The following is a 22,971-nucleotide window of genomic DNA, read 5'->3' as shown; positions in this document are numbered from 1 at the left end:
GCATCTGCCTTTGGCTTGGGTCATGATCCCAGAGTCCTGGGAACAAGTACCGCAACAGGCTCCCTGCTCAGTGGGGAGTCTGCTTCTCCCTCTCCCTCCTGCTTGTGCTCTCTCTCTCTCTCTCAAATAAACAGATAAAAATCTTTTAAATAATTTTTAAAAATTTAAAAAACAGTGAGCTATAAAGCTGCTAGTTGATGTTCGGCACAGAGTAGAAGTTCCTCAGTGAACACATTATTGTTGATTGTGGTTGTTGCTGGTTATGACTGTGTCCTAGGTGGCCCTATGGCTCCCTTTGTCTCTGCCTTCTGTTTCCTCTCCCTACCCCAGTACAGGGAGACCATGCCCCCCTCTCCTTTCATCTTCACACCCTGTTGACTTATGGGTGATGGTATTTATCTCTGATCCCAATGGATTTTCATTTCTTCACTCTCCCATATACATGGCAGAAAAGAAGCATAACGCCCCCCAAATGCTGGGGAGTCCCAACCCTTGTGTGTGTGATAGTCCCCTGACTCTCTGCATCTGGTCATGTCTCACCTGAACCCTTTCACAAGACTCTTAGATTTTTTTCAGTTTTTGGTTTTGGTTTTTAATTTCTATTGAGATAGAGAATATAAGGCCCAGGCTCAGAACAGACAAGACAGACCTGTTTCATAACTTTGGTCACTATTTTCATCCACTTCTGTCAGTTCTGATGTGTCTCCACCAGTTACAAGATTTCTCTGGGGAAGGGTCTGTCCCCCCCCCCCCCCCCCCCCGCCAGCACCCTACCAGCCTTCTATGTTTACGGGATGAAGCTCTTCACCCAGCTGCCCGTGGGCTGATGGCTCTGGAATAAGGATCCGGTGCCAAGAGGGTCGGAGAGATGGTGTCCAATGGGCTAAAGTTGGAGGTGGGGGGTCATGGGCTACAGAGTACAGTGGGCTTTACTGAAGAATGGGACCTCTCTGGGAGAGGAACCCTCTCCCTACTTCCATGGTGACAGAAGCTAGGCCTCAAGCTGCCCTGGGGCTTGTGACCTAGAGGGAGAAGGGGGCCCCCTCAGGTTGAGGAGACTGTGGTTGTGTGCCGGGCCCTCTCCTTCCGCCGCAGCACAAAGTCTCCGGGGATGGCTGGACTCATTGCGTAGAAGACATTGGCGTTGTCAGGAATCAGGAGCTCTGGCCAGGGCGGACATGATGGTCAAAGGCCTGCACAACCTCATACTTTCCCCACAAAAGACCTAGGTAACCTTTTGCCATTCACCTGTCTGTTCTGCAGAACCTTGGGTCCCTTCAGCCAGCACTAAAAGCCAACCTTATTCTCCTCTCACTGGGAACGCTGATAACTTCCCACTCAAAGCCTGCACAACCTCATGTCTCTCCCACCTTGCACCTTGGCAACCTCCTGCTATTTCCCTCTGGAGTCTAGACAACCCGCACTGCAAGGTGGGACAAACTCAGGTCACCCATCCCAAATGACTTCCTGCTCACCCACCCTTCCCCCAGCTAATTCCGAGCCAAGTTCATGCTGCTCCCACCATGAACTTGGACAACTTCTGACTTCCTACGTCCAGCATATACAATCTGTGGCCCTCACTCTCGACAGCTGAAGCCAAACAGCCTCCTATATTCCTTCCTAATGTCCCACCAACCTCATGTCATATCCTTTTGCATGTCACCCTCTTGCCTCTCCTTTTTGAGAACTGGGTGACCTCCTACCTGTGTCTGTATTGAATGACATCGTGCTTCCCTACCCTGAATTTCAATACCATGTGGCCCTCTCCCATGACAAGTGCAGATAACTTCGGAGTCCCCATCCTGAGCCAGGGCAAGCTCATCTCCTCACAGATTCAAGCCCAGACCCCCTTTAGACTCCTACCCCACCAGGCTGAGCCTGAATGACCTCATGATCCTACAAATTTAAGCCAAGACAACCTCCTTTCCTCCCTCTCCCATTTGACCCTGGACAATTTCATTTCCCCATAAATCCTAAGAAGACACCTTTATTGCCCCTTTCGCTCACACAGCCAGGGCAACCTCATGACCCTGCAAAATCGAGGCACAAATTTTTCCTGCCTCTTACCTGCACCCCGCTTCATCCTCCCCCTACTCTGTCAGAGCCACCTCCTGGCCCCATTAGGCCAGCCTTGACCCTAGTCAGTCTGCTGCCCTCCGAGCTAACCCCCAGCCCAGCCTGCACGCAGTCCCTGCTCACCCCTGTCCCCAGGAAGGACTTGGAAGAGCTGGTAGTCCCGGGCCCAGGGCTGAGCCACATTGTGCTTTTCCAGGGCTCGCTGCACCACGCTGGGGGCCTTGTCCTGACTAGTGAGCTGGGAAAAGAAGGTGGGTGGTGAGGTGTGACCGCCAAGCCCCAGGGGGCAGGGCTGCCCCAGCAGGTTCCTGGCTCCGCCCCCCTCACCAAGATGCTCCGATACAGGTTCCCGTGGTCATTGTCAATGCTGACGCGGATGACTCGAGCCTCCGATCCCTGCTGCCCCGGTAAGATGTGAGAGCTGCTCAGGGGCAAAGTCAAGGGCCGGGAGCCCGGCAGGTCCGGGCTCAAGGGCAGCTGTGGGCAGTGTGGGGGGGTGGGGGGTGCTGAGTGGTGGGAGAGTCACATGTCCCCCTACAAAAGCGGAGCTTGGGGACAGGCAGTTAGGGTGCACTCACAAGCCCGCATCTATGCAATCCCACCACATACAGACCTTCGTGCCCTGTCACAAAAACAAATTTACACATGACCGTAAACATAGCACAAAGCTGTGTTTACACACAAGAAATCCTGTGTGCACAGAGAGCAGCGAGTACACATATATGCTTGTAACTGTTGTACACCCACAAGTCCGTGAACAGCCCCATTCAGGGTCCCATGGGTATTGTGGATATTTATGCCCATGTGTCCCCTTTAGGTATGCCAATTCCTGGGGACATGCATATCCTTGCAAAAGTATAATCACACCCTGGAGTGCCCTGTGGGTGAGCTGACTCACCCAGATCTGTGCATAAGCCAGACTGAGGGACAGTCCCTCAAATAGGGCCATGAGATGCACATGGTCTCCTGGACAGATACTCAGAGTGCTCAGCCAATCATGTGTACAGTCTCTCATGTACATGCCTGGCTGTGAAATCCCATGGACACACGCACACACGTGCACACACACACACCGCCCTGGGTGCCCACAGTCCCACATGCACCCAGGCAGGGCTAGTACCTTGGTGCTGGGGCCCTGGGACCCTGGAGAGGCCGGGGGACTGCCAGGAGGAGGGTCTCTGGTTCTAGGACTAGATGGGGGGGACCCTGGGGACAGACTGGGGGAGATGCAGAGCCTGAGGTCGAGTGGCTGCCCTGACCTCTGATCCTGCCATCTCCAGTCCTTTCACTAACTGGGATGCTCACCTGGAGGTGGGGGAGGAGGGATCCCCAGGACTCCCACCAGGGGATGAGCCCCTCTCTCGGGACAGCTTTCTAAAGATAGAGACAAGGGATGAGGATGAGCCCAGACCCAGTCCCAGGAGCAGCCTCCCATCTCTGCCCACATCACTCCCCAGGCACACCCCAAGACTCACGCACTGAGGCGCTTGGTGAGGCTAATTCGCCGCCGGATGCGTGGGGAGCTGGGACAGGAAGCAGCAGGTGGCTCAATGACACGGGAGACTCGGTAGCTGAGGAGTCAAGGTGCACATTGGGGTGGGTTGGGGCCAGGAAGTGGCAAGGAATGAGATGAAAGCTAGGATCAGTTGGGAGCTGCGTTGCGGGTATGTAGGGGGGAGCAGCGGGAGGTGGGCACCAAATGTCAGGGTCAAGGTAGCAAATGGGGGGGTTATTATGGCATCAGGGTCTTATTAGGGATGAGATGGGATGGCTTGGTCGGCAGGTCACACAGGGATTCGCAGAGTGGGATTGAGGAGTAAAATTTGGTCAAAGATAGAGTTCAAGGTCAAGTAATCATTGGGGTCAATGATTAGGGTAAAGGATTCAACAGAATGAAAAGAAACAAATGGGATAGTGGAGTTGGATGGTCAAATATACATCTAGTTGGAGTCAGTTATTCAGAACTGGGGAAAAATGATTAGGCCCAGAGATTCAGACTGGGGTTACAAATGGGGTCATAGGTCAGATAGGGTCAGGACCGGGGGAAGAGAACAGATGGGACGGGTGAGTGGAATGGCCAGCCATACATGAAAGGTTGAAGTCAGAAAGTCAGATGGGGTCAGAATTTGAGGTCAGAGGGCGCCTGGGTGGCTCAGTTGGTTAAGCGACTGCCTTCGGCTCAGGTCATGATCCTGGAGTCCCTGGATCGAGTCCCGCATCGGGCTCCCTGCTCGGCAGGGAGCCTGCTTCTCCCTCTGACCCTCCCCCTTCTCATGTGCGCTCTCTCTCATTCTCTCTGTCTCAAATAAATAAATAAAATCTTAAAAAAAAAAAAAAAAAAAAGAATTTGAGGTCAGAGGTGAACTGGGGCCCTCACTTGGGCTGGAGAAAATGCAAGGTCATAGGATGGGGGTCAGGGCTCAGGAGGGTGTCTGAGGAGTTGGAGACGTACATGGGGTAAGTGGGTCTAGTGTGCCATCCGGAATCAGCCAGGGTGGGGGCTGGGCCGGGCCTTGGGGGGGCGGGGGGGGTCACCTCTGCTCCTCACTGAGCTGGCGCTGGGTGCGCAGGGCAGCCAGGACAGGTGCACGGGGGCTCAAGCAGTAGCTCCGACATCGCTTCTGCAGCTGCTGGATGTGGGCCAGGATCTCCCACTCCTGAGGGGGTGGCCTCTCAGAACCTGCCCCTGTCCCACCCCCAGCCCCCATGCCCACCCCAGTGTCACTCACCTTCCTCCTCTTCTCAAAGTTGATGAGATCCCCCTGGGGGCAAACTCTGTCTGAACTGGAGCCTCCAGAATCAAGGACTGAGGGTCAAGGTCAGGGGCTAGATGTCAGGAGCCCCACTGCCCTAAGGGGGCTGGGGTAGGGAGTGCGGGCAGGGTCAAGGGTGGGATGTCAGGAGGCCCACTGTGCTGAGGATAAGTGGTGCTGGGGTCAGGAGTCAAGGGTCAGGGGTCAGACCTCTAGCATGTCCGGCAGGGCTGTGTCCAGCATAACCAGGTCCGTGAGAAAGGTGCCAAGGTAGGGGACAAGGCCCAGGGGCAGTTTCTGTGGTCCCCAGAACTTCAGTCACTTTCAGCCGTCACTGACCCCATCACGTACCACCCCAGTCTGTGAGGATCCTGCTTGGCCCCCATCCCAAACCACCTCACTCACTGGGGGCAGGCTTCCTGGGAGGGTGTCCTCCTCTTGGGGGCCCTCGGTGGCCTCCTCCTGTGGGGAGGGAAGAAGTGAGCAGTCCTGGAGTCTCTCTGACCCTTCCCTCAGGGAAGATGCTTCAAGACCCAGCATATTTGCCTGTTTCGCTTTCAGCAACTACCAGCGGGTTGTAAAGGCCAAACCCAAGGAATATTGAACAAGGCACAGGCCTGTCATCCATCCCCTGGAAATGCCCTGCACCTTGTCTTCATAACATCGCTCTGTCTGGTATTTAATTATATAATTGCTAGGCAGTTGTTAATGCACGGTGTGTTTCCCTATTTACAGCCTGATTTGCCTCCTGGGCAGGAACCCTGTCCGTCTGGTTCATGGTGGGGTCTCCTGGCGCACAGTAAGGGCTGAACTCAGAGCTCCCTCTTCCTTGACCTCTTATCCTTACTTGAGACATTCATTCGTTCGCAGATATTTACTGAGCAGCTATTCTGGGCCGGGCACTGTTCTGAGTGCTGGGGAGACAGCAGTGAGCAAGAGACAAAAATCCTGGCCTCCTGGAGCCGACGTTAGCGAGGGAGAGACAGCAACAACCAAGCTCCACACGTAGCAGGCAGAGGTAAGGGCAATAAAGGGGCAAGCGGAGCGAAACCTGCAGAAGGTCAACGTGAGGAACGTTCTGGGCCGAAGGAACAGGCTTCACATTCCATCTATTCTAGATTCACCCTAAGAACCAGCACCTAATTACAATTAGAATCTCAGTCTTGCCTACAATAAGTCCGACTTGTTGGCAGACAATTTTCAGTTTTGCTTATCAAAGTCGAGTCCTAGTGCATTTTTTTTCTTTTTTTTTTTTACACTTTATTCTTTGCTGTGACTCTGGCCCTCTGGCCTCAAGTGACCTTTTCCGTGTAACTTCTGGTATTTGTTGAATGAATAAATAAGGCAGTCACTGAGTGTGAGCTATCGTGAGGGCAAGCTGAGGCAGTAAAAAGGGGTGCTGCCCACAAACAAGGGGAAGGTCATCACTGAGGTGGAGTGAAAGGACACTGAATATTTTGACAATGACAAGCGGTGCCCGGCCCCACGTCTCCTTTTTCCCTTTTTGGGCCTGGGATCCTCGGGGTCCACACCCATCTTTACCTGGGAAAGAATCTCTCTACTACTGAGGTGGTTGTTCTCATCGGAGAATATCTGCGAAAGTTTTCTGAAAGTGGATAACCGTTCCCTGGGGGGGTCAGGACAGGGGTCGGGGTCAGGGGCTGGGAAGGTCAGAGCTGCGCTGGGGAGGACGTTCCGCCTCAGCGACAAGCTCCCTTCCCAGTCCCCCCCCCAACCTCACCTGCTGACGGCGCCCCAGCTGCGCTTGAGCCTGTATATGGGGTTAGACTGCAGGGCGGACAGTATGGCGCGCAGCGAGGAAAAGTTCCGCAGTTCCCGGCAGCGCTGCGGGGGGTGGGGGTGGGGGGAAGCTGGTGACACCCCACGCCTGACCCCCAGCTATGATTCACCTTTGATCCGAGACTTCTGACCCCAGGTCAGACCCCTACGGACTGGCCGCCAAGCTCCCAGGAGTCAGTCTCGCCCCTCAGGGCCCGGACCCTCCCCCACCTGCAGCCCCAGCCCCTCCCCCAGCTGCCCCTCCGTTCCCTACCTCTCACCCTGGCTTCCTTTGTCCCCACTCCTTACTTCTACTCGAGCCCTAGACGTGCCCACAGTATCCCTCCTGGACCCAGACCTCGCCTCCCCGAACCTGTTTCACCCTGGGTATCAACCATCTACCCCTTTCCCCTCCTCCCTTACCACTCCCCCACTCTCCTGGGCCCCCCGTTTCTTTCTCTTCTTCAGCCTTGAGGCTCCTGACCCGCCCCCACCCAGTCTCTCTCGGGACCACCGCCACCTTCTCTGGGCATTGGTTCCTCCTCCAACCCACCCTCCCCATTACCCCCATCCCCCATCCCATCCTCTTATCCCTAGACCCACCCAGTGTCCCTCAGCACCTCGCCCCCAGCCCTGGGCCCCTCCTAGGCTTTCCCTTAGGGGCACCTCCTAACCTCAATCCTCCCCTCATTCCCAGACCCTTGTCTTCTGCCTTCCACCTCCTGTCCCCTGCCTCTTACCAGGCCTCGTCCCCACCCCCATGCCCCGCCCCCACGTCCCCTTCCCCGCCGAGGCGCACCTGGGCGACGCGGATCCACTTCTCCAGCCGCTGCGCCCTCTGTGGGGCTGCCAGGCCCTGCTCTCCCAGCACGGAGCCCAGCACGCAACCGATCACCATGTTGAACTGGGTCACGGTGGCGCGCACCGTGGGGGCAGCGCTCGTGGCCCCCGGACGGTCCCGCTGTGACCACACGGAGCCCAGGCACTCGCAGGGCCGCACGCGCGAAAAGAGCTCCTGGGTGGAGGGAGGTGGGGAGGGTGGGGAGGTGGGTAGGATTGTGCTCAACGGAATCTGCCCCACAACCGCGCCCCGCCCCGGTGCTCACCGCGTCCAGCAGCGTCAGCTGTTCGGCCACTTCATCTACACCGAAGTCTAGGAGCTCAGGGCCTTCACGCACCAGTCCTTCCTCCTCTTCTGAACAGCCTTCCGGGGAATCTGGGCGGGGGGTCTGGGTAGCTCCAGGAGGTCCTGAGGGAGTATTAGAGGGGGGTTAAAAACTCTCAAGTTTGAATCCAGGACTGGCTGTGTGACCTTGGACAGGTTCCTTAGCGTCTCTGAGTCTCACTTTCCTTATCTGCAAAACGGAAACTTCCCCGGGTATTTTTAAGGGTGTCAGAGCAATGGTAACATTCATTTAGCACCTAAGGTGATAATCCATCGTAGGTGATTTAGCACACTAACCCAGTGAGGGAAGTACTATTATCCACCTCCCACGGATGGGGAAACTGAGGCAGGAACAATTTACCCTAAGTCACACCTTCAGGAAATGGCAGGGCAGGGATTTGAAGCCAGCTTAAAGGCTAGAGGAGAAATTAGGTGTTTTTGGTTTTGAACCTATATTAAAGTAAGCTCTGTCTGCCCTATTGTTGTGGTGAGAGGTGGTATAACTTTGTAGTTAAGGGAAGGCTATTGTCAGTCCCAAGTTCAAATCCAAACTTGTCCCCTGGGCTTGCTATGTGAACTAAAGCACTCTTTAACCATTGTGTGCCTTGATTTCTTCATCTGGATTTAAAAAAAAATCAGAGATCATACATACTAGACAGCTATAAAGTACTCAATAATAGGAATGATTTTTCCGGAGTGGGATTCTATGGTGGCGCACCCTAGGGGACATTTTGAAGTTGAAATCTGCCACAAGGGGGCCGACCTGCACAGTGAATTTGTGCCTCGCTCAGCCTCCAACCGTCCCTCCAAGACACTTGTGTCCTTGGAAAACCTGTTTACCATAATCTGCACCTAGAACCCAACTATCTTGCTCATAAACACTCATTAGTTTGGCTCCAGGAATGCAAGAACTGCCAAAGTCTGGGCTCTGTTTTGTTTGGAAATTACGAGCGTTGTTCACCAACATGAAACGTGTCACCATGAGACAGCAAACAGGTAAACGGAGAAGGTGAGACACTCCTCTGGACAAATGATCCATTTTTTTTCCCTTAATGACATTAAACAAAAGACAAAGGGAGACTGCCATAGAATAAAAGAGACCTAAGAAATGAAAGACCAAGTGCCTTGAATAGATGTTTGGATTTCCAAGAAACAACTGTAAAAAAAGACAATTTAGGGACAATGGGGGGATTTGAATCTGGATTGGGTTTTGGGTTTTTTTGTTTTGTTTTTGTTTTTTTGAGAGAGAGCAGGGTGGAGAGGGGCAGAGGGAGAGGGAGAGAGAGAGAATCTTTTTTTTTTTTTTTTTTAAGATTTTATTTATTTATTTGAGACAGAATGAGAGAGAGAGAGAGAGCACATGAGAGGGGGGAGGGTCAGAGGGAGAAGCAGGCTCCCCGCCAAGCAGGGAGCCCGATGCGGGACTCGATCCAGGGACTCCAGGATCATGACCTGAGCCGAAGGCAGTCGCTTAACCAACTGAGCCACCCAGGCGCCCCGAGAGAGAGAATCTTAAGTAGGCTCCACACCCAGTGTGCAGAGCCTGACTCGGGGCTCGATCTCATGACCCTGAGATCATGACCTGAGCCAAAATCAAGAGTTGGACGCTTAACTCACTGAGCCACTCAGGCACTCCAGGACTGGGTAATTTTTTTTTTTTTTTTTTTTTGTTGTTGTTTTGTTTTTTTAAGGTTTTATTTTTTATTTATTTTTTATTTATTTTTTAAATATTTTATTTATTTATTTGAGACAGAGAGAATGAGAGAGAGAGAGCACATGAGATGGGGGAGGGTCAGAGGGAGAAGCAGGCTCCCCGCCGAGCAGGGAGCCCGATGCGGGACTCGATCCAGGGACTCCAGGATCACGACCTGAGCCGAAGGCAGTCGCTTAACCAACTGAGCCACCCAGGCGCCCTGGGTAATTTTTGATATTAAGTAATTATTGCTGATTTTTTGGAAATGATTGTGCACACGAGGTTATGTTAAAAAAAAAAAATCCTAAAAAAAAAGTTGTTAATTAAGGTGGGTAGCAAAGTATTTACGTGTGAAGTGACGTAAGTTGGGGATTTGTCTTCAAATCATCCTGAAAAAAAGTTTTTGTGTCAAATTCATAATTGTTGAAAATGAGCAATGGGTGTCTGAGTATTCTTTATACTATTCTCTCTACTTTTCTGTATGTCTGCAATTTTTCATAGTAAAAAGTAATCCCAAAATAAAGATGTTAAAATAAAAGTATATTCCAGAGCAGGGCACACAGTAGGTGTCCAGTGAATGTTCATGTACTCCTCTGACCTCAAGAACTCATATCCTAGGCTGGTACTTTCGACAGAATTTTCTGCAGTGGTGGAAATATTTTCTACCCGTGCTGTCCAGTGTGGCTACTGAGCACTAGAAATGTGGCTAGTGTGACCAAGGAACTGAAATTTTTACTTTGAGTTCAATTTCAATAATGCGGCTAGCAGCTACCCCATTGGACTGAGTGGCTCTAGCGACTTGGAATCAGCTGGTGAAATCCTGCAGGCAGAGGAAGAAAGAACGTTAAAAACCAAGGGGGAAGACAGAGGGATAAAATGTATATAAATAACTGAGATTTTGTCACCAGGGAGAAAGAAGTGGCTGCTGCTTTGTAAAGCAGAGAGGAATGTGGCCACTTTAATCTGAGGATTAAAGGACGGGGATTAGGGATTTAGATGCTTTTGAGATCGGGATCAGGTCAAACACAGATGGATGAAAGATGATACCTTATAAGCAGGATGCAATTATTCAATCAACAAATCTTGGTTTGTCCCTGGGGACAGAGTCAGGGACAAGGCCAATGAGTGCTATGCAGAAAAATAAGGCAGGCAAGGATGCAGAGTGGGAGGATGTATTTGCTTGGAGATCAGAGAAAGGGACAAGTTGAACAAAGACCTGAATGAAGTGCGTACATATTTTTCCCTCTCCCCAAAAGCTCTCTGCAACAGAGGTTGGCAAACTCTACAAAGGACCAGATAGTTTGCTGATACTTTACAGGAAAATATCAGTATGGGTTCTTATGTCTTTTCACTTTAAGTGGTAGATTCGGATAAGTAAGAATCAGTGATAACAACAATGATGAAAATAATACTATTCGCCAAGCCCTCATTGTTTACTTATTTACTGGTTTACTGTTGTCTTCCCTAGGGAACTGGGAGCTCCTGTCCAGTTATATGCCAAGAGCCAGTAGCTATTTGTTGAATGAATAAAGAGGTCCATGAGGGAAATACTATTATCACCCCCAATTCACAGATAAGGAAACAGAGGCTCAGAGAGTGAAGTGACTTATCCAAGGTCACACAGTCAGCACAAATGGCAGAACTGGGATTTGAACCCAGGTCTCTGTGGCTCCTAAGGTAAGTAGCAATGGAATGAGTTGTAGCTAGAAACATAGAGCATCCTGACCCAATGGCAGAGTATTTTTGTAGTTAGGATGGAGGTGTAGGGGGGAGTGCGAGACAAATGCTGATATGTTAGACAAAGGGTCAATACCCCCATTATACAGGTGGGGAAACTAAGGCTCAGACGGGGTTAAGAACTTTGCCCAAGCTCTGTCACTCTGTGAGGGGAGAAGGCCCCTGGAGGACAGATCAGGCAGGGAAAGGCCTGCTCCGGGTCCCCTGCCCCTCACCTGCCCATGCCTCAGGCTGCTCCTCTTCCTGCTTTCGCTCAGCCTCCAGGAAATCTCCCAGCAGCTTCTCTGCTTCCTGGGCCTCGGGCCCTGTTGGGGCCGCCCAGCCCAGAAAGGTGCGGACGCTGCCTAGGTCCGAGTGGGCAGGGGGATCCCGGAAATCCTGAGGGTGATCCCGCAGCCAGGAGCCCAGCACGGACACCACGGCCCTGGCCAGAGTGGGGCGGGGGGGGGGCCTCAGAGACCAGCCCGGAGCTCTGGACCTTGGGAGCCCCTACACCTCAGACGTGACCTTGGACCTCTAGGACCCCCACCCTCACCTATGGGAGACCAACCTTAAATTCTTGTTGACACGCAGACCTCCTCCCTCTGTCTTCTTGATCTCTATCCTGGGAAAAGCAACTCCCCCATCAGGTGAAGAGGGAGGCTAGGGGGGTGCTTAGGGGAAGGGAATGCCTGATCGAGCACCCAGGTGAGAGTCTGGGGGTGGGAACACGGAGATTTCCGGTGGGTACTGACCCTGGAGGCAGGGGCGGTGGTGGTGGTGGCAGGAGAAGGCCCAGCACACGGGCGGTGGACACAAAGGCCCTGTGGGTGGCCAGGAAGGCAGGCACAAAGCCCGGGTCCTGCTCGTGGTCTCCAGACACCAATTCCCGCACCAGCTGCTCCAGCCTCGCCGCCCTCAGCGCCCGCACCTTGCTCGTGCGGTAATGGAGGAAGGCATCCGCAGCGGGGCTGGGGGCCTGCCGGGCAAGGGGGGGCAAAGAGACACCAGGAGCGGCCCCCAGAGCACCCCCTTTCCAATCACGCCCATCGCTAAGTACCGCTCTTGCATCTGATCTTGCCCATTTCTCTGAACCCCGCCTCCTGGATTCAAGATTCTGCTCCATACCCGAATGACCCTCGCAATCCGCCCTGGACACCGTCGTCCCCCCAGGCCCCGCCCCGTGCCCTCGCTCACTCGGCCCTCCCAGGCTGCTCCCAGCTCCCCAGCCGCGCTTCGCTAGTCACTCCCGGTCCCAGGCTGCTCCCAGCCCTCCACCCCAGCCCGCTCTCACCCGGCGGCTTCTAAAGACCACCCCTCCCCTCCAGCTCCGCCCCACTAAACCGGGCCGACCTGGGCCCTGCCGTCCAGTTTAGTCCCCAGGTCCCGCTGCGGAACCGGGCGGCCCGCGGGCAACCTCATTCATCGACCCCCCATTCACCTGGCCGCCCCCAGGGGCTTTTCGACCCTTACCTGGGCGCTTGTAAGCCCCGCCCTTCCCTCGGGCCTCAGCTCCGCCCCTCGGCTTTGCCCTCGCCTCTTTACCTCCAGGCCCCTCCACTCCAGGCCCCGCCTTCACCTGGTCGCCTCCCGCCCCGCTCCACCCTCCAACCCTGGCCTCACCTGGCTGCCCCCGGGCCCTGCCCCGGGGCTCAAGCGCTGACTGAGCTGCCGACGCAGGGAGACGCTGTACACCGCTCCGTCCTCGGTCTCCTCGCCCCAGTCTTGCAGTGGCGCCTGGACGCGGAGACCGGCTCAGGGCGCCGCGGGGGGACGGGCCCCGGGACATCGGCCCCCCTCTCCCGCACGGACTCAAGCCGGTCCTTCTAGCACTATCCCCCCTTCCCAGTCAGACTCAGCGAGACTCGCGGCGGGGTCCCGGGCTAGGGCAGTCCCCTCGGCGCCGCGGGCACCTCCTCCCTGATCCTGAGAGGATGGAATGGCATTTGGGGACGTCCCAGGGTCCAGGCTCACGGAGTCTGTCTCTGTCCCCTCCCGTAGATGAGCTCAGAGACGCCCCCCATCCTTAAGCGGTATCAGCCACTTCATTGGGAGCAGGGGCCGGGAGGTCCAAAGTTGGGACTCCCGGGCCGGTATGAAGGGTCCGATTTGCGCGGAGATAGGGTCCGGAAGGCGGGGACCTGGGGTTTTTGGACCTCAGGGTCGCTAGGGATGTGGGGTCCGGGACCCCTGGTCCCCTTACCAGGGCGAGCTCCTTGCCCGCTGTCCGATCCATGGCCTGTGCCCGTCCCGCTCCTCGGCGCGGCTGAGTGAGGCGGAAGGGCCAACGGGCGGCGGGCAGTGGCCGGGAGTTGGGGCCCGCGAGGCAGGGCGGGGCCACCGGGCCATGCAGGGGCGGGGCGGGCCCCGTGGCTCTCGGATGCCCCCAGCTGGGGACCCCAGCGCCCAGCCCTGGCCCACGGAGGTGAGATCCCGGGTCTCCCTGTAGGTGTATATCAATCTGTGCCCAGGAGAAAGGACACCTCTCTCCCCGAGGGAAGCGTTCTTTTCTGTGTCTCCAGGTGGGGGTGAGCTAGTGTGTGTAGCTAAGCGCGGGGCCAGTCTGCGTCCCCGGGGAGAAGAGTTCCCTGTCCTCAAATGGGGAGGGCGGTTTCACTCCAGGTGTGGGAGTATCTCATATTATCCTGGAGGTGGGGGTGTTCAATCTGTGTCCGCAGCTAATGGGGAGTCCTTACTCCCCAGGTCAGAGAAGGTGGAGTCTGGGCCCTGGAATTTAGGGGCAGCTGTCTTTGCAGAGGTGCAGGGTCAAGGAGAGGCAAATACCCAGGGGGCTGGTTGGTGACCTTTATTGCGCGATTCTGAGGCCAGCACAGGCTCGCCCTGGTAGATTTACTGTGGGAACATCCGGTGGCCCGGCCCCCTTCTCTACTCCGGGCGCCACCGCCGGTTCTGCTCCCTTGTCCCGCCTGCGGTTTAGCCCTTGAAGGGGCCCGTGGGCCTGAGGCTGGACCCAGAGAGGTTGGGAGCTCCGCAGGGGCCCGGAAGCGCCAGGTGGACGCAAGGGTGAGTCTAGGTCTTCTTCGAGCGACTGCGTTTCTTGCTGCGGGATTCGATTAATTTCTGGGAACGAATCTTAAGCGCCGCACGGCTCACCACGTCGTTGTCTTCGTCCTCACTCTCCTCTTCGTCTGCGCAGGGCAATGAGGGGATCCGGGTTCCCATTCTTGGCTCAGATTTCCCTTCCCAGCCTTTACCACCCTCCCAACTCGGCCCCACCCCCCAAATTGGCCCCACGCCAGGCCTCGGACCACTTTCTGTCCGTTGGCTTGGGCCCCCAGCCCCGCCTCTTCTCCCTGACCGTACTGACCGAAGAACTTGTCCTTGAGACTGGCAAGGGGCAGGGCGATGCGGGTGTTGTGCACGGGCAGCTTGCCCTCCAGGGTGGAGTAGAACTGGGGGAGGGAGGGAGCGGGAGACAAGAGAGTGGGTGGGGTAGAGGCTACAGGGAAGTCCTGTATCCCCTCCTCCTTACCCCATTCTAGGATCTACCCTGATTCCACAGGACACCTCTGCCCACTCCTCCAGTTTAGTTTTTCTCGAGCCCCGCTGAATTACTCGTTCTTAGAGCGCACCCGGATACCCAACCCCGCCCCTTTGACCCGTAAGACCGCCCCTGATCTCTGGGGTCCCGTCCCTTGATTCCCCCCGCCCCCCACCCCCGCGCGCACACACACTCCCCAGCCCTGCCCACTGGCCTTGCGGACCCTCTGGAAGCTCTCCTGGCTCCTCAAACCTCACACGTTATCCCTAAAGCTCATTTCCCACCCATAGGCCGCCTCCCTGGTCTCCCAAGGGGTGCCCCCGGCTCCCCGGTTTTCTGCCCCAGCCCCTGCATCCTCAGCCCCGTCCTCTGGCTGTACTCGCACCTCCTGGTCGGCGAGATGGCGCAGCATCTCTGGCACGTCGTGGCTTTCGAGTTGTGCCTGCAGCTTCAGAAGCTTTTCTTCCACGAGGCCCAGCAGGTCCGGCAGATAGTCAGCTGCCTGGGGATCCAGCACCTTTCCGGCAAAGCGGCCGTCCACCTGCGGTGGGGGCGGAGCCGAGTCAGCCCGGAGGGGGCGGGCCCCTGGGGCGTGTTCCACTGGGGGCGGGACTTTACCCCCTCCCGTGAGCTAGGCTTTTGAAGGTGAGGGACCATCAACAGGGTTGGTGCTATTCCCTGTGGGGCGGGGCCTCTGAACTTTAGAGACAAACGACACTGGGTGGAACGAAGGGTTTTAGTGGGGGAAGGGGATAATAACTCATTTCGGGGATTACTTTCGGAAGAAATGGGACTCTGAGGCGGCCAGGGTGGGGCTCCCCCTGTCTCAGGCCGCCCAAGTATTGCAGTAGGGTCTCTGAGGTTTGGAGGGGGGAGGCAAGGTGGGACTTTCCCGTGAAGATGGAAAAGGGTCTCCGAAGTCCTGAGCCTTTTGAGAAGTAACCGGGTTTCCCCGCAGGGACATGGGGTGGAGAGGAGCGTAGGCGGGCCTCTGACATCCTGGACAGGGCAGAGGGTCGGTCTCCTTGAGTTGGGCCAGGAACCCCCCACCCTCCTTGGGCTGTGGGAGGCTCTGGGCTGAGCTTCCTGGGGGTGAGGCCTACCAGTGCGATGTGGTTCAGCTTGCCCGCCAGGTGTTCAAGGCCCTCCTTGGTCATTTGTATCGCCCGCGTGGCACGTTCCAGCTGATCCTGTGCCTCAGTGCGCCGCTGCTCTTCCGCCTTAAGGCGCTCCTGCAACTCAGCTTGCAGCTTCTGCTGCCTATGGCAGTGGGGAGGTCACCACTGGAGCGCCTCGGAGCGGGGGGTGGGGGGAATCTCTCCCTTGGGCGCCGGGGCCTCACCTCACAATCGTGGCCTCCCCTGAGTACTTGAGGTCTTCCAGCTCTCGCTGCAACCGCTGCTTCTCTTGCTTCAGCCTGAGCAGCGACTGCTCGTTATCGCTCTTGAGCGTCTCCAAATGCGTGAAGGTGTCGCCCTGTGCCAGGAACCGCCTCACCACCGCCTGCAGGCCCCCCAGCCCCAGTCAGAGGGAGGCCTGGGCAGGCCTGCGTGCACCCCCTCTTCCTTTCCCCTGGGCACGCAGGACAGATGGCCTAAGCTGGTTGGCTTCTGCGCAGCGATGATGTTTAGGGACTCTGTGAGTCAGACTCAGAGCTGCCTCAAGGATGTGCAGCCCCCGACTTAATTTTTGCAGGGCCCTTGTCCATATAAGGAATTTCAATCAGCCCAAATCGTCGTGTGGTGCAGGGTAGCAGTGAGCATCGTTGCTTTCCGAAATCAACCTGCCCTCCACATTGTGACGGTGAATCTCGCCCAAATCCACTGAGGAAATATGGCCAATCTCGGGAGCTATCTGCCCACCAGGCCAATTTCAGGAAAGGTGCTGGGCCACAGTGCCCCAGATGACCCCATAGCCCGGAGTCCCAGAACCCGTCCGGGGTTACCCTATGGGAGAAGTAGCAGTGGGAGAGTGCCCAAAGGGGAGAAACTGGACTGGAGTCCAGTGGGATCAGCATCTGCCAGCGGGAAACATGAGGGTCTTAGCAAATTGCAAGGAAAATGCTGCAAAGCGCAGGACCCAGGGCAGGGGCCCCGCCTGTCAGGGTCTGAGAGCGGCACTGGGCAGTCTACTGTGCCCCAGACCGTGTTACAGGGACTGGAGACACAGGAGAGACCAAACTCGCAGTTCTCACAGAGCTGACACGCCAAGGAAGTTAGCGCCCGCATAAGAGCGAACAGGAGAGGGACTGACGGCGAGGGTAGACAGCTCGTGTGGGTTTTGCTGTGAGGAGAAAACCGGGGCAATAACTGGAGGAGGGAGGAGTGTCTTCTACGAATAGAGCAGGTTTGTGTGCTGAGGAACTGAGCCAGCAGAAAGGGGAGGCTGGGTGTGTTGGCTTCACTGGCCCGGACTCCGTTTGAGCGGAACTAGAGGGCAGCACTCACGTGGGTTTCGGCCACGCCGGTGGCGTCCTTGACCTTGCCAAAAAGCATCTCGGTCTGGTACATTCTCCAGCGCCGCCTCAGCTCCTCCTCTTTGGCGCGCAGGTTGTCCTGGGTGGAATCTTGGGACTGCAGCAGCACGTGCTCACGCTGGGTCTGCTCACAGGTTGAGGTCGGGGCGGGAGTCAGCTCTCAGGCAAGGATTTAGGGTAAGAGGCCAGAGAGGGGTAACAGGACAGGGGGCCGGGAGGGGGCGGGGCCGACTGGGGAGCCAGGGTAAAGGCTTGGGGTCAGGAGAGCAGGAAAGGGTTGGTCAGCGATGGGCAGCCTCAGAGGCAGGGCAAAGAGGCGGGGGTCAAGGGAGGGGGCGGGGCCTCGAGTAAGGGGCGGGCTAGAGGCAGGATCAGATTTAGGAGGGGGGGTGGTCATCAGGTGGGGATGGATGGGGACGACCGGTGAGTGAGGGGCGGTCTGGAGGCTCCTCCAAACAAGGAAATCTGATGGCGGGAGGGCGGGGTCAGGGAAGTGGGAGGAGCCTTGGGGCATCAAGTGGAGGTGGGGGCGGAGTCCAGAGAAATGTCAAAAGCGGGGAAGGTCTAGGGTATTGCTCGACGCAGGGGTGTGGCCGGACCGGCAGGGCCAGGTCTAGGCTGGGGCGGGCTGGAGTTGCACCCCGGCACCCCTGGGTACGCCCACCTTGCGCTCCATGCGTTCGTTCTGCAGCTTCCTCTCTTCCGCGCGCTTCTTGCACTCGGTTATGTAGCGCTCACGCTTCTTGCGCTCTCGGAACACGGTCTCCTCCAGATACTGCAGCTGGTTCTGGAGGAAGGGCCGGGAGGACAGCAGGACCAGCTGGTACCTACCGAGGCTCAGGGCCGGAGCGGCCAGCCCAACTTCAGACAGCTGGGCCAGGCTGCGGGGTCCTGGGAGATAGGCGGGAGGAGCTCGGGGACAGCTGGGGTTCAGATTCTGGGGCCAGGAGACCACGGCGTCTGGGCAGGAACCCCAGGGCCTGGCAGGCAGGCTGGCACCTTGGCGATATCCTGGGCGTTTAACGCCTCCTGGTTCACCACTTGCAGCTCCTCTAGCTCGCGTTTTGCCCTCACCACCTCAGCCTCCATGAAGTCCAGCCGGTTTTCCAAGTGAAGGCTCTCCTCCTGGGGGGTGGGGATGGGGGGGTGGGACAGGCCTGTGACCGATGTCCCTCGGCAGGCTGGCCCTCCCACTTGCCTCCACCCCACCCCCAAGCCGCCCTGGTCCCTACCTGGAGATAGGCCTTGAGCTGCAGGTACACATTGGTAATGTGTTCGGCCTCTTCCGCCTTCATCCGGGCCTTCTCCAGGCGGTTCTCCAGGTTCCGCAAGGTCTAGAGGGAAGCAAGGCTGGGCTGAGTCCCCTCCCCTCTCAAACTCTCCCCAGGATCTCCACCCCCAGCCCCCACCCCTCCTCCACGGCCTCACCTTGGCCCCCTCTGTGTTGCCATTTCGCGCTTCGGCCATCTCCAGCTCCCGGACGCCGTGCCGCAGCTGGAGCTCATGCAGCCACTTCCGCCGCACCCCCACCTGGTGCCGCAGCAAGTTCAGCTGCTTCACCTGCTCACTCAGCCGGTGGTCCACGTGCTGCAGGGCCTGCTGGAGGGAGGCGAGCCCAAGGGCAGCCTGAACCCTCCCACCTAAGCCTTCCTCCCTTTCTTCTCCCCTATCTTGGTTCTCATCTCCCTGGGCTCAGCGGCATCTGACCCGGCTGATCCCCTGCTCCTGCAGATCGTCAACTTTGGTAGCTTCCAGGACCCCCCCCCCCCCAAAATCCCCAATTTTCCACCCTGGCTGCCCCTTCTCCATTTTCTTGGCCAGCCTCAGGCGCTTCTCACCTCTGTTCACACCCACCCCCTTGATGGACCTATCTAGGCTCAGGGTTTGAAAACTCACCAGAGCTGAAAACATCCAAATTTACCGCCCCCCTCGCCCCCCCGACCCCATCCCAACGCCCGGAACTACAGGCTCATATACGCATACCTACACCACCTTCCAGGCGTCTCCACAGGCACCACAAAACCATCATGTGCAAAACTGAGTACATGATCTTTCCCCAAGTCTGCCCTCCTTGAATCTTCTCCATGTCAGCGCACGGCAGCTTCGTCCTTCCTGATGCTCAAGTCCAAAAGCTCGATGTCCTCCTCACCTTTTCTTCTTCCATCCCACCTACATCCAATTCGTTAGCAATGCTTTGTTCTGTTTCAAAGTTTTTCCCGGAGCTACCTCGTTCTTCCTATTTCCACCACTTTTGTCTAAGTGCGGCCAATACCATCTTCACCTGGAGGACCTCCACCTGACTTCCCACTTCTTCCTCACACTTCACGGCATAAAATCTGAACTCTTCGTCTTGGCCAGTTAAGCCTGCTGGAAGGTTCAGCCGCTGCTGACCCTCTTTTTTTTTTTTTAATTAAAGATTTTATTTATTTATTTGAGAGAGAGAGCATGAGTGGGAGTGGCAGAGGGACAAGCAGACTCCAGGGCTCGACACAGAGCTCAACTCTAGGACTCCGAGATCCTGACCTGAACTGTAGTCAGAGGCTTAACCCACTGAGCCACCCAAGTGCCCCCTTGCTGACCCTCTTGACCTCATCTCCTACAGAGCCCCGCTCATGCACTCCCATCCGGCCACACTGGCCAGGCATGTGTCTCCAATGCTCTACTCCCTTGTTTCTACCTCAGGGACTTTGCACTTGCTGTTCCCTCTGCCTGGATCGCTTTTCCCCAAATCATTTCCTGCCTGTCTCATTCTCAGCTCAAATATCAGCTTTTTAGAGAGAGGGGGCTTTGCTGACTCCCCACTCCCACCCCAATCTAAAGTGCAAACTCCTTGGGGTGCCTGGGTGGCTCAGTTGGTTGAGTGTCTGCCTTCGGCTCAGGTCATGATCTCGGGGTCCTGGGATGGAGCCCCACATCGGGCTCCCTGCCCAGTGAGGTGTCTGCTTCCCCTCTCCCTCTGCACATCCCCCCTCCCCCGCTCGTGCTTCTGTACTCTCTCTCTCAAATAAGTTAATAAACCTTTAAAAAAAAAATAAGGTGCAAACCTCTGCCCCTATCTATCTACTTTATTCATTTCTCGTCACTACTGGAAATTACTTTGTTTCTGCATTTGTTCTTGGTGTTTTTGTTTTTTTGTTTTGTTTTGTTTTCCTGCATTCCCTTTTCCCCACTAAGATATGAAGTTTGGGCAGTGGAGATTGGTCTGTTTTTTTTTTTTTTTTCCTTTTCTTTTCTTTTCTTTTTTTGACTACATAGTCACCAATACCGAATACCATGCCTAACACAGTCAGTGTGTGATAAAGATTAGTTGAGTGAATAAGTGAACGCCAGCTGGTGGGGAGAAAGGATTGGAGACGGTGAGATGAGACAGGGAGTCCAGCGGGGAGGGGACACAAGCTGGAAATGAAAGGAGAGGGTCAGTGGAGTGGGGTGGTGCAAACCTGTCCTGTCCTGTTCTTCAGGTATGGCTTCTCTGACTTCCACGCCCGAATCAGTGCCTGGACCACTTTCTCATCTCCCTGCAAGGAGAGGAGCCCAGTCACCGCTCACCCAGACCATCCGGACCCGAGGCAGCGCCCTGCCCCCTGGGGATGCTGCCCTGACTCCTGGAAACCCTTCGCCCACTTCAGCAGCCTCACCTGGAGCAGGTCTGTCAGCTGTACTTGCAGCACCCTGGTCTCCTCGTGGAGCTGGTTGATGGTCTCCTGATTCTTCTTGATGTTCCACTGGGTGCTCTCGTAAAAGGCCTTCCGGTCACCCTCTGAGGTCATGCGAGGTACACAAGCAGAGTGTCAGGGGGTTGGGGGCTTTCCAGAGGGAAGCTGTTTTTGTTATCATTGACTTCATATTATAACAATACTTTAGTTTGAACATTTATTATACACTCGATGCTGGACAAAGAACTTTCCAGGTCTCAAATACCATATGTCAACAGGTACATATCCATATCATACCCATTTACAGATGAGAAGAATGAGGCTCAGGCTTATTAGATTGTTCAAGATCACAAGAAGTCTGATTCCTGAGCCCATACCTTCAACTACTGCGCAAGATTACCTTCTAGTAATAACGAAACAGTTCTCATAATGGTTCACATCAGAATTTCCCAACCTTGGCACGACTGATTTGGGATGGATAATTATTTGTTTGGAGCTGTCCCATGAATTGTCAGATGTTGAGCAGCATCCCTGGCCTCTGCCCACTAGATGACCAGTATCACACCCCTCCCTCCCCAACAAGGTTACCATCAAAAATGTCTCCCATTGCCAAATGTCCCCTGGGGAGCAAAATGGCCCTCTTCCATTGAGAAACATCAGTTTGCACTTTATAGTGCTTTACTTTGTGCCAGTCACTGTTCTAAGCACTTTATACGTTTCAGCTACCTATGGGGTTGTTCTCTTACTATCCCCATTTTACGAATAGAGAAACTGAGAGCAATTAGGCTACTCATAGTCCCCTAAGATCAAACAGTTTATGCAGAGCAGAGCCAAGATTTGAACCCAGAAAATCTGGCTCTAGAATCAATGCTCTTTACCACCCCCCACCCCCCATGCGTGGTAGAAGAGTTGAAATTACACAAAAGTATGAAACACAGTTTAGTTGGTTCTGAGCCCAGGAAAGATTTCGTAAGAGAGATGAGGAAAACCACAAACAAGTATGAGTTTTTGCCTCCAGAAACGGGTCACCTGGATGAAGGCCGGTGGAAGGCCCTTGTCACACCGTGCGTGGTCGGAGGGCTGGGTGGACACTGTTGACTCCTGATTCTTTGTGCCCTTTCAAGCCATCTTACCTAACAGTTGTATCTTCCTTTGTAACTCTGCCACCTGCGTGTGCACAGCGGACTTCCCCTTTCGAGCACGGAGGTGTCCAGCCTTGGAATGCAGTGGGAGCCAGGCCTGGGCCACACCCTTCACTTGGGAGTGGTGGTGCTGAGCCTTAGTCTGACTGCCTTTGACCTTGGCGGAGGTCGAAACCTGGTCCTGAGAAGTCGGAATGTTGGTGGAGGCCGCCCAGCACAGGGGAGAAGTCATGACTGGGTTGGGGCCTAGGGTCCCTGGGGATTAGGGTGTAAAATAGCAATTGCTCCTGTCCTGGATCCGTCCGCGCGGGTTCCCGGGGTTCTGGGAGAATGCACTTCCCGACCGCTTGGCGGGGCCTCGCAGCATCTCCCGGTTGCTGGGTAACCTCTGCCCCCTCCTTCTTCCAGCGCTCCCATGGCAACCGCCCGCGTTCCACACCACCGCTTTCATTGGCTAACGCTGTGCAGAGGGGCGGCCCAATGGCGGGCTGGCCAAGCCTCTCTGCTGGATATTGGGAGGATGGCACTTTAGGGTCACGTGCTCATCTTTTTTTTATTTTTTTATTTTTGAGTAACCTCTACACCCAAGGTGGGGTTGGAACCCACAATACTGAGATCAGGAGTCACACGGTCTAAGTCGGAACCAGCCAGGCGCCCCAACTTTTTTTTTTTAAGATTTTATTTTTTGAGTAACCTCTACACCCAATATGGGGCTCGAACCCACAACCCCAAGATCAAGAGTCCGCTCCTGGACTGAGCCAGCCAGGCACCCCCTACTTTTTTTTTTTTTTAAAGCACCCCCCCAACACCACCACCACTCCGCTGGGTTTCCAGGGCGTTTTTCAGGAACCTTCTTTTCCGGCGGCTGAACCTGCCACTCCCAAGATGGAGGAACCGAGCGCCGCCATTAAGCGCGAACCATCAGAACGATCCCCTCTAGGCTTCACAGTCCTATCCAAGATGGCCGTCTGGGTTCCAGCCCACCCCCTCCCCCAGTTGCCACTCCCAACATG

At 55.7% G+C, this 22,971-nt stretch overlaps 2 protein-coding genes and 1 long non-coding RNA gene across 4 annotated transcripts; 1 reads left to right on the top strand and 2 right to left on the bottom strand.

The window, feature by feature from the left end:
• Positions 1 to 786: 786 nt before the first annotated feature.
• On the bottom strand, positions 787 to 13,418 carry RGL3 (ral guanine nucleotide dissociation stimulator like 3). Of its 2 annotated transcripts, none has more exons than XM_078062030.1 (19): positions 13,386 to 13,418; positions 12,806 to 12,919; positions 11,938 to 12,161; positions 11,754 to 11,807; positions 11,419 to 11,627; positions 7,715 to 7,857; positions 7,408 to 7,623; positions 6,571 to 6,674; positions 6,372 to 6,456; positions 5,235 to 5,291; positions 5,040 to 5,126; positions 4,806 to 4,838; positions 4,612 to 4,733; positions 3,552 to 3,647; positions 3,382 to 3,450; positions 3,197 to 3,311; positions 2,404 to 2,553; positions 2,200 to 2,314; positions 787 to 1,163 (listed from the first exon to the last, which is right to left on the bottom strand). In XM_078062030.1, exons 1-19 carry the CDS (start codon positions 13,416 to 13,418, stop codon positions 1,045 to 1,047), a joined length of 2,145 nt encoding a protein of 714 aa, XP_077918156.1. In that variant the 3' UTR covers positions 787 to 1,044. The 2 variants fall into 2 exon arrangements, with proteins under 2 accessions (XP_077918156.1, XP_035931529.2); XM_036075636.2 differs by having other exon boundaries at positions 3,197 to 3,293.
• A 555-nt stretch (positions 13,419 to 13,973) lies between these two features.
• ODAD3 (outer dynein arm docking complex subunit 3) lies at positions 13,974 to 22,882 on the bottom strand. The gene is made up of 13 exons (XM_036075670.2): positions 21,950 to 22,882; positions 20,799 to 20,920; positions 20,601 to 20,678; positions 18,589 to 18,759; positions 18,393 to 18,494; positions 18,160 to 18,285; positions 17,825 to 17,947; positions 17,132 to 17,284; positions 16,027 to 16,187; positions 15,788 to 15,944; positions 15,070 to 15,225; positions 14,511 to 14,595; positions 13,974 to 14,331 (listed from the first exon to the last, which is right to left on the bottom strand). Exons 1-13 carry the CDS (start codon positions 22,188 to 22,190, stop codon positions 14,213 to 14,215), a joined length of 1,794 nt encoding a protein of 597 aa, XP_035931563.1. The 5' UTR covers positions 22,191 to 22,882; the 3' UTR covers positions 13,974 to 14,212.
• LOC144379082 (uncharacterized) lies at positions 14,155 to 21,036 on the top strand. The gene is made up of 2 exons (XR_013441264.1): positions 14,155 to 14,206; positions 20,622 to 21,036. It is a non-coding gene; the product is annotated as an uncharacterized LOC144379082 (long non-coding RNA).
• Positions 22,883 to 22,971: the final 89 nt, after the last annotated feature.

This window comes from Halichoerus grypus, chromosome 1 (assembly GCF_964656455.1).
Source record: "Halichoerus grypus chromosome 1, mHalGry1.hap1.1, whole genome shotgun sequence".
Taxonomy (NCBI): domain Eukaryota; kingdom Metazoa; phylum Chordata; class Mammalia; order Carnivora; family Phocidae; genus Halichoerus; species Halichoerus grypus.
The sequence above is the reverse complement of the archived record's forward strand: the minus strand, read 5'-3'. Positions and strand labels throughout refer to the sequence as shown.

Excerpts from the sequence above, each read along its gene's own strand:
- RGL3 (XM_078062030.1), bottom strand. The coding sequence starts at position 13,418 with ATGGATCGGACAGCGGGCAAGGAGCTCGCCCTG. Across the intron at positions 6,675-7,407 it reads AGTGGATCCGCGTCGCCCAG|CGCTGCCGGGAACTGCGGAA; the intron begins GTGCGCCTCGGC and ends CACCCCCCGCAG. Across the intron at positions 5,292-6,371 it reads GTAGAGAGATTCTTTCCCAG|GAGGAGGCCACCGAGGGCCC; the intron begins GTAAAGATGGGT and ends CCCTCCCCACAG.
- ODAD3 (XM_036075670.2), bottom strand. The coding sequence starts at position 22,190 with ATGACTTCTCCCCTGTGCTGGGCGGCCTCCACCAACATTCCGACTTCT. Across the intron at positions 20,679-20,798 it reads AGCTGACAGACCTGCTCCAG|GGAGATGAGAAAGTGGTCCA; the intron begins GTGAGGCTGCTG and ends CTCTCCTTGCAG. Across the intron at positions 14,596-15,069 it reads GCCATCTCGCCGACCAGGAG|TTCTACTCCACCCTGGAGGG; the intron begins GTGCGAGTACAG and ends TCCCTCCCCCAG.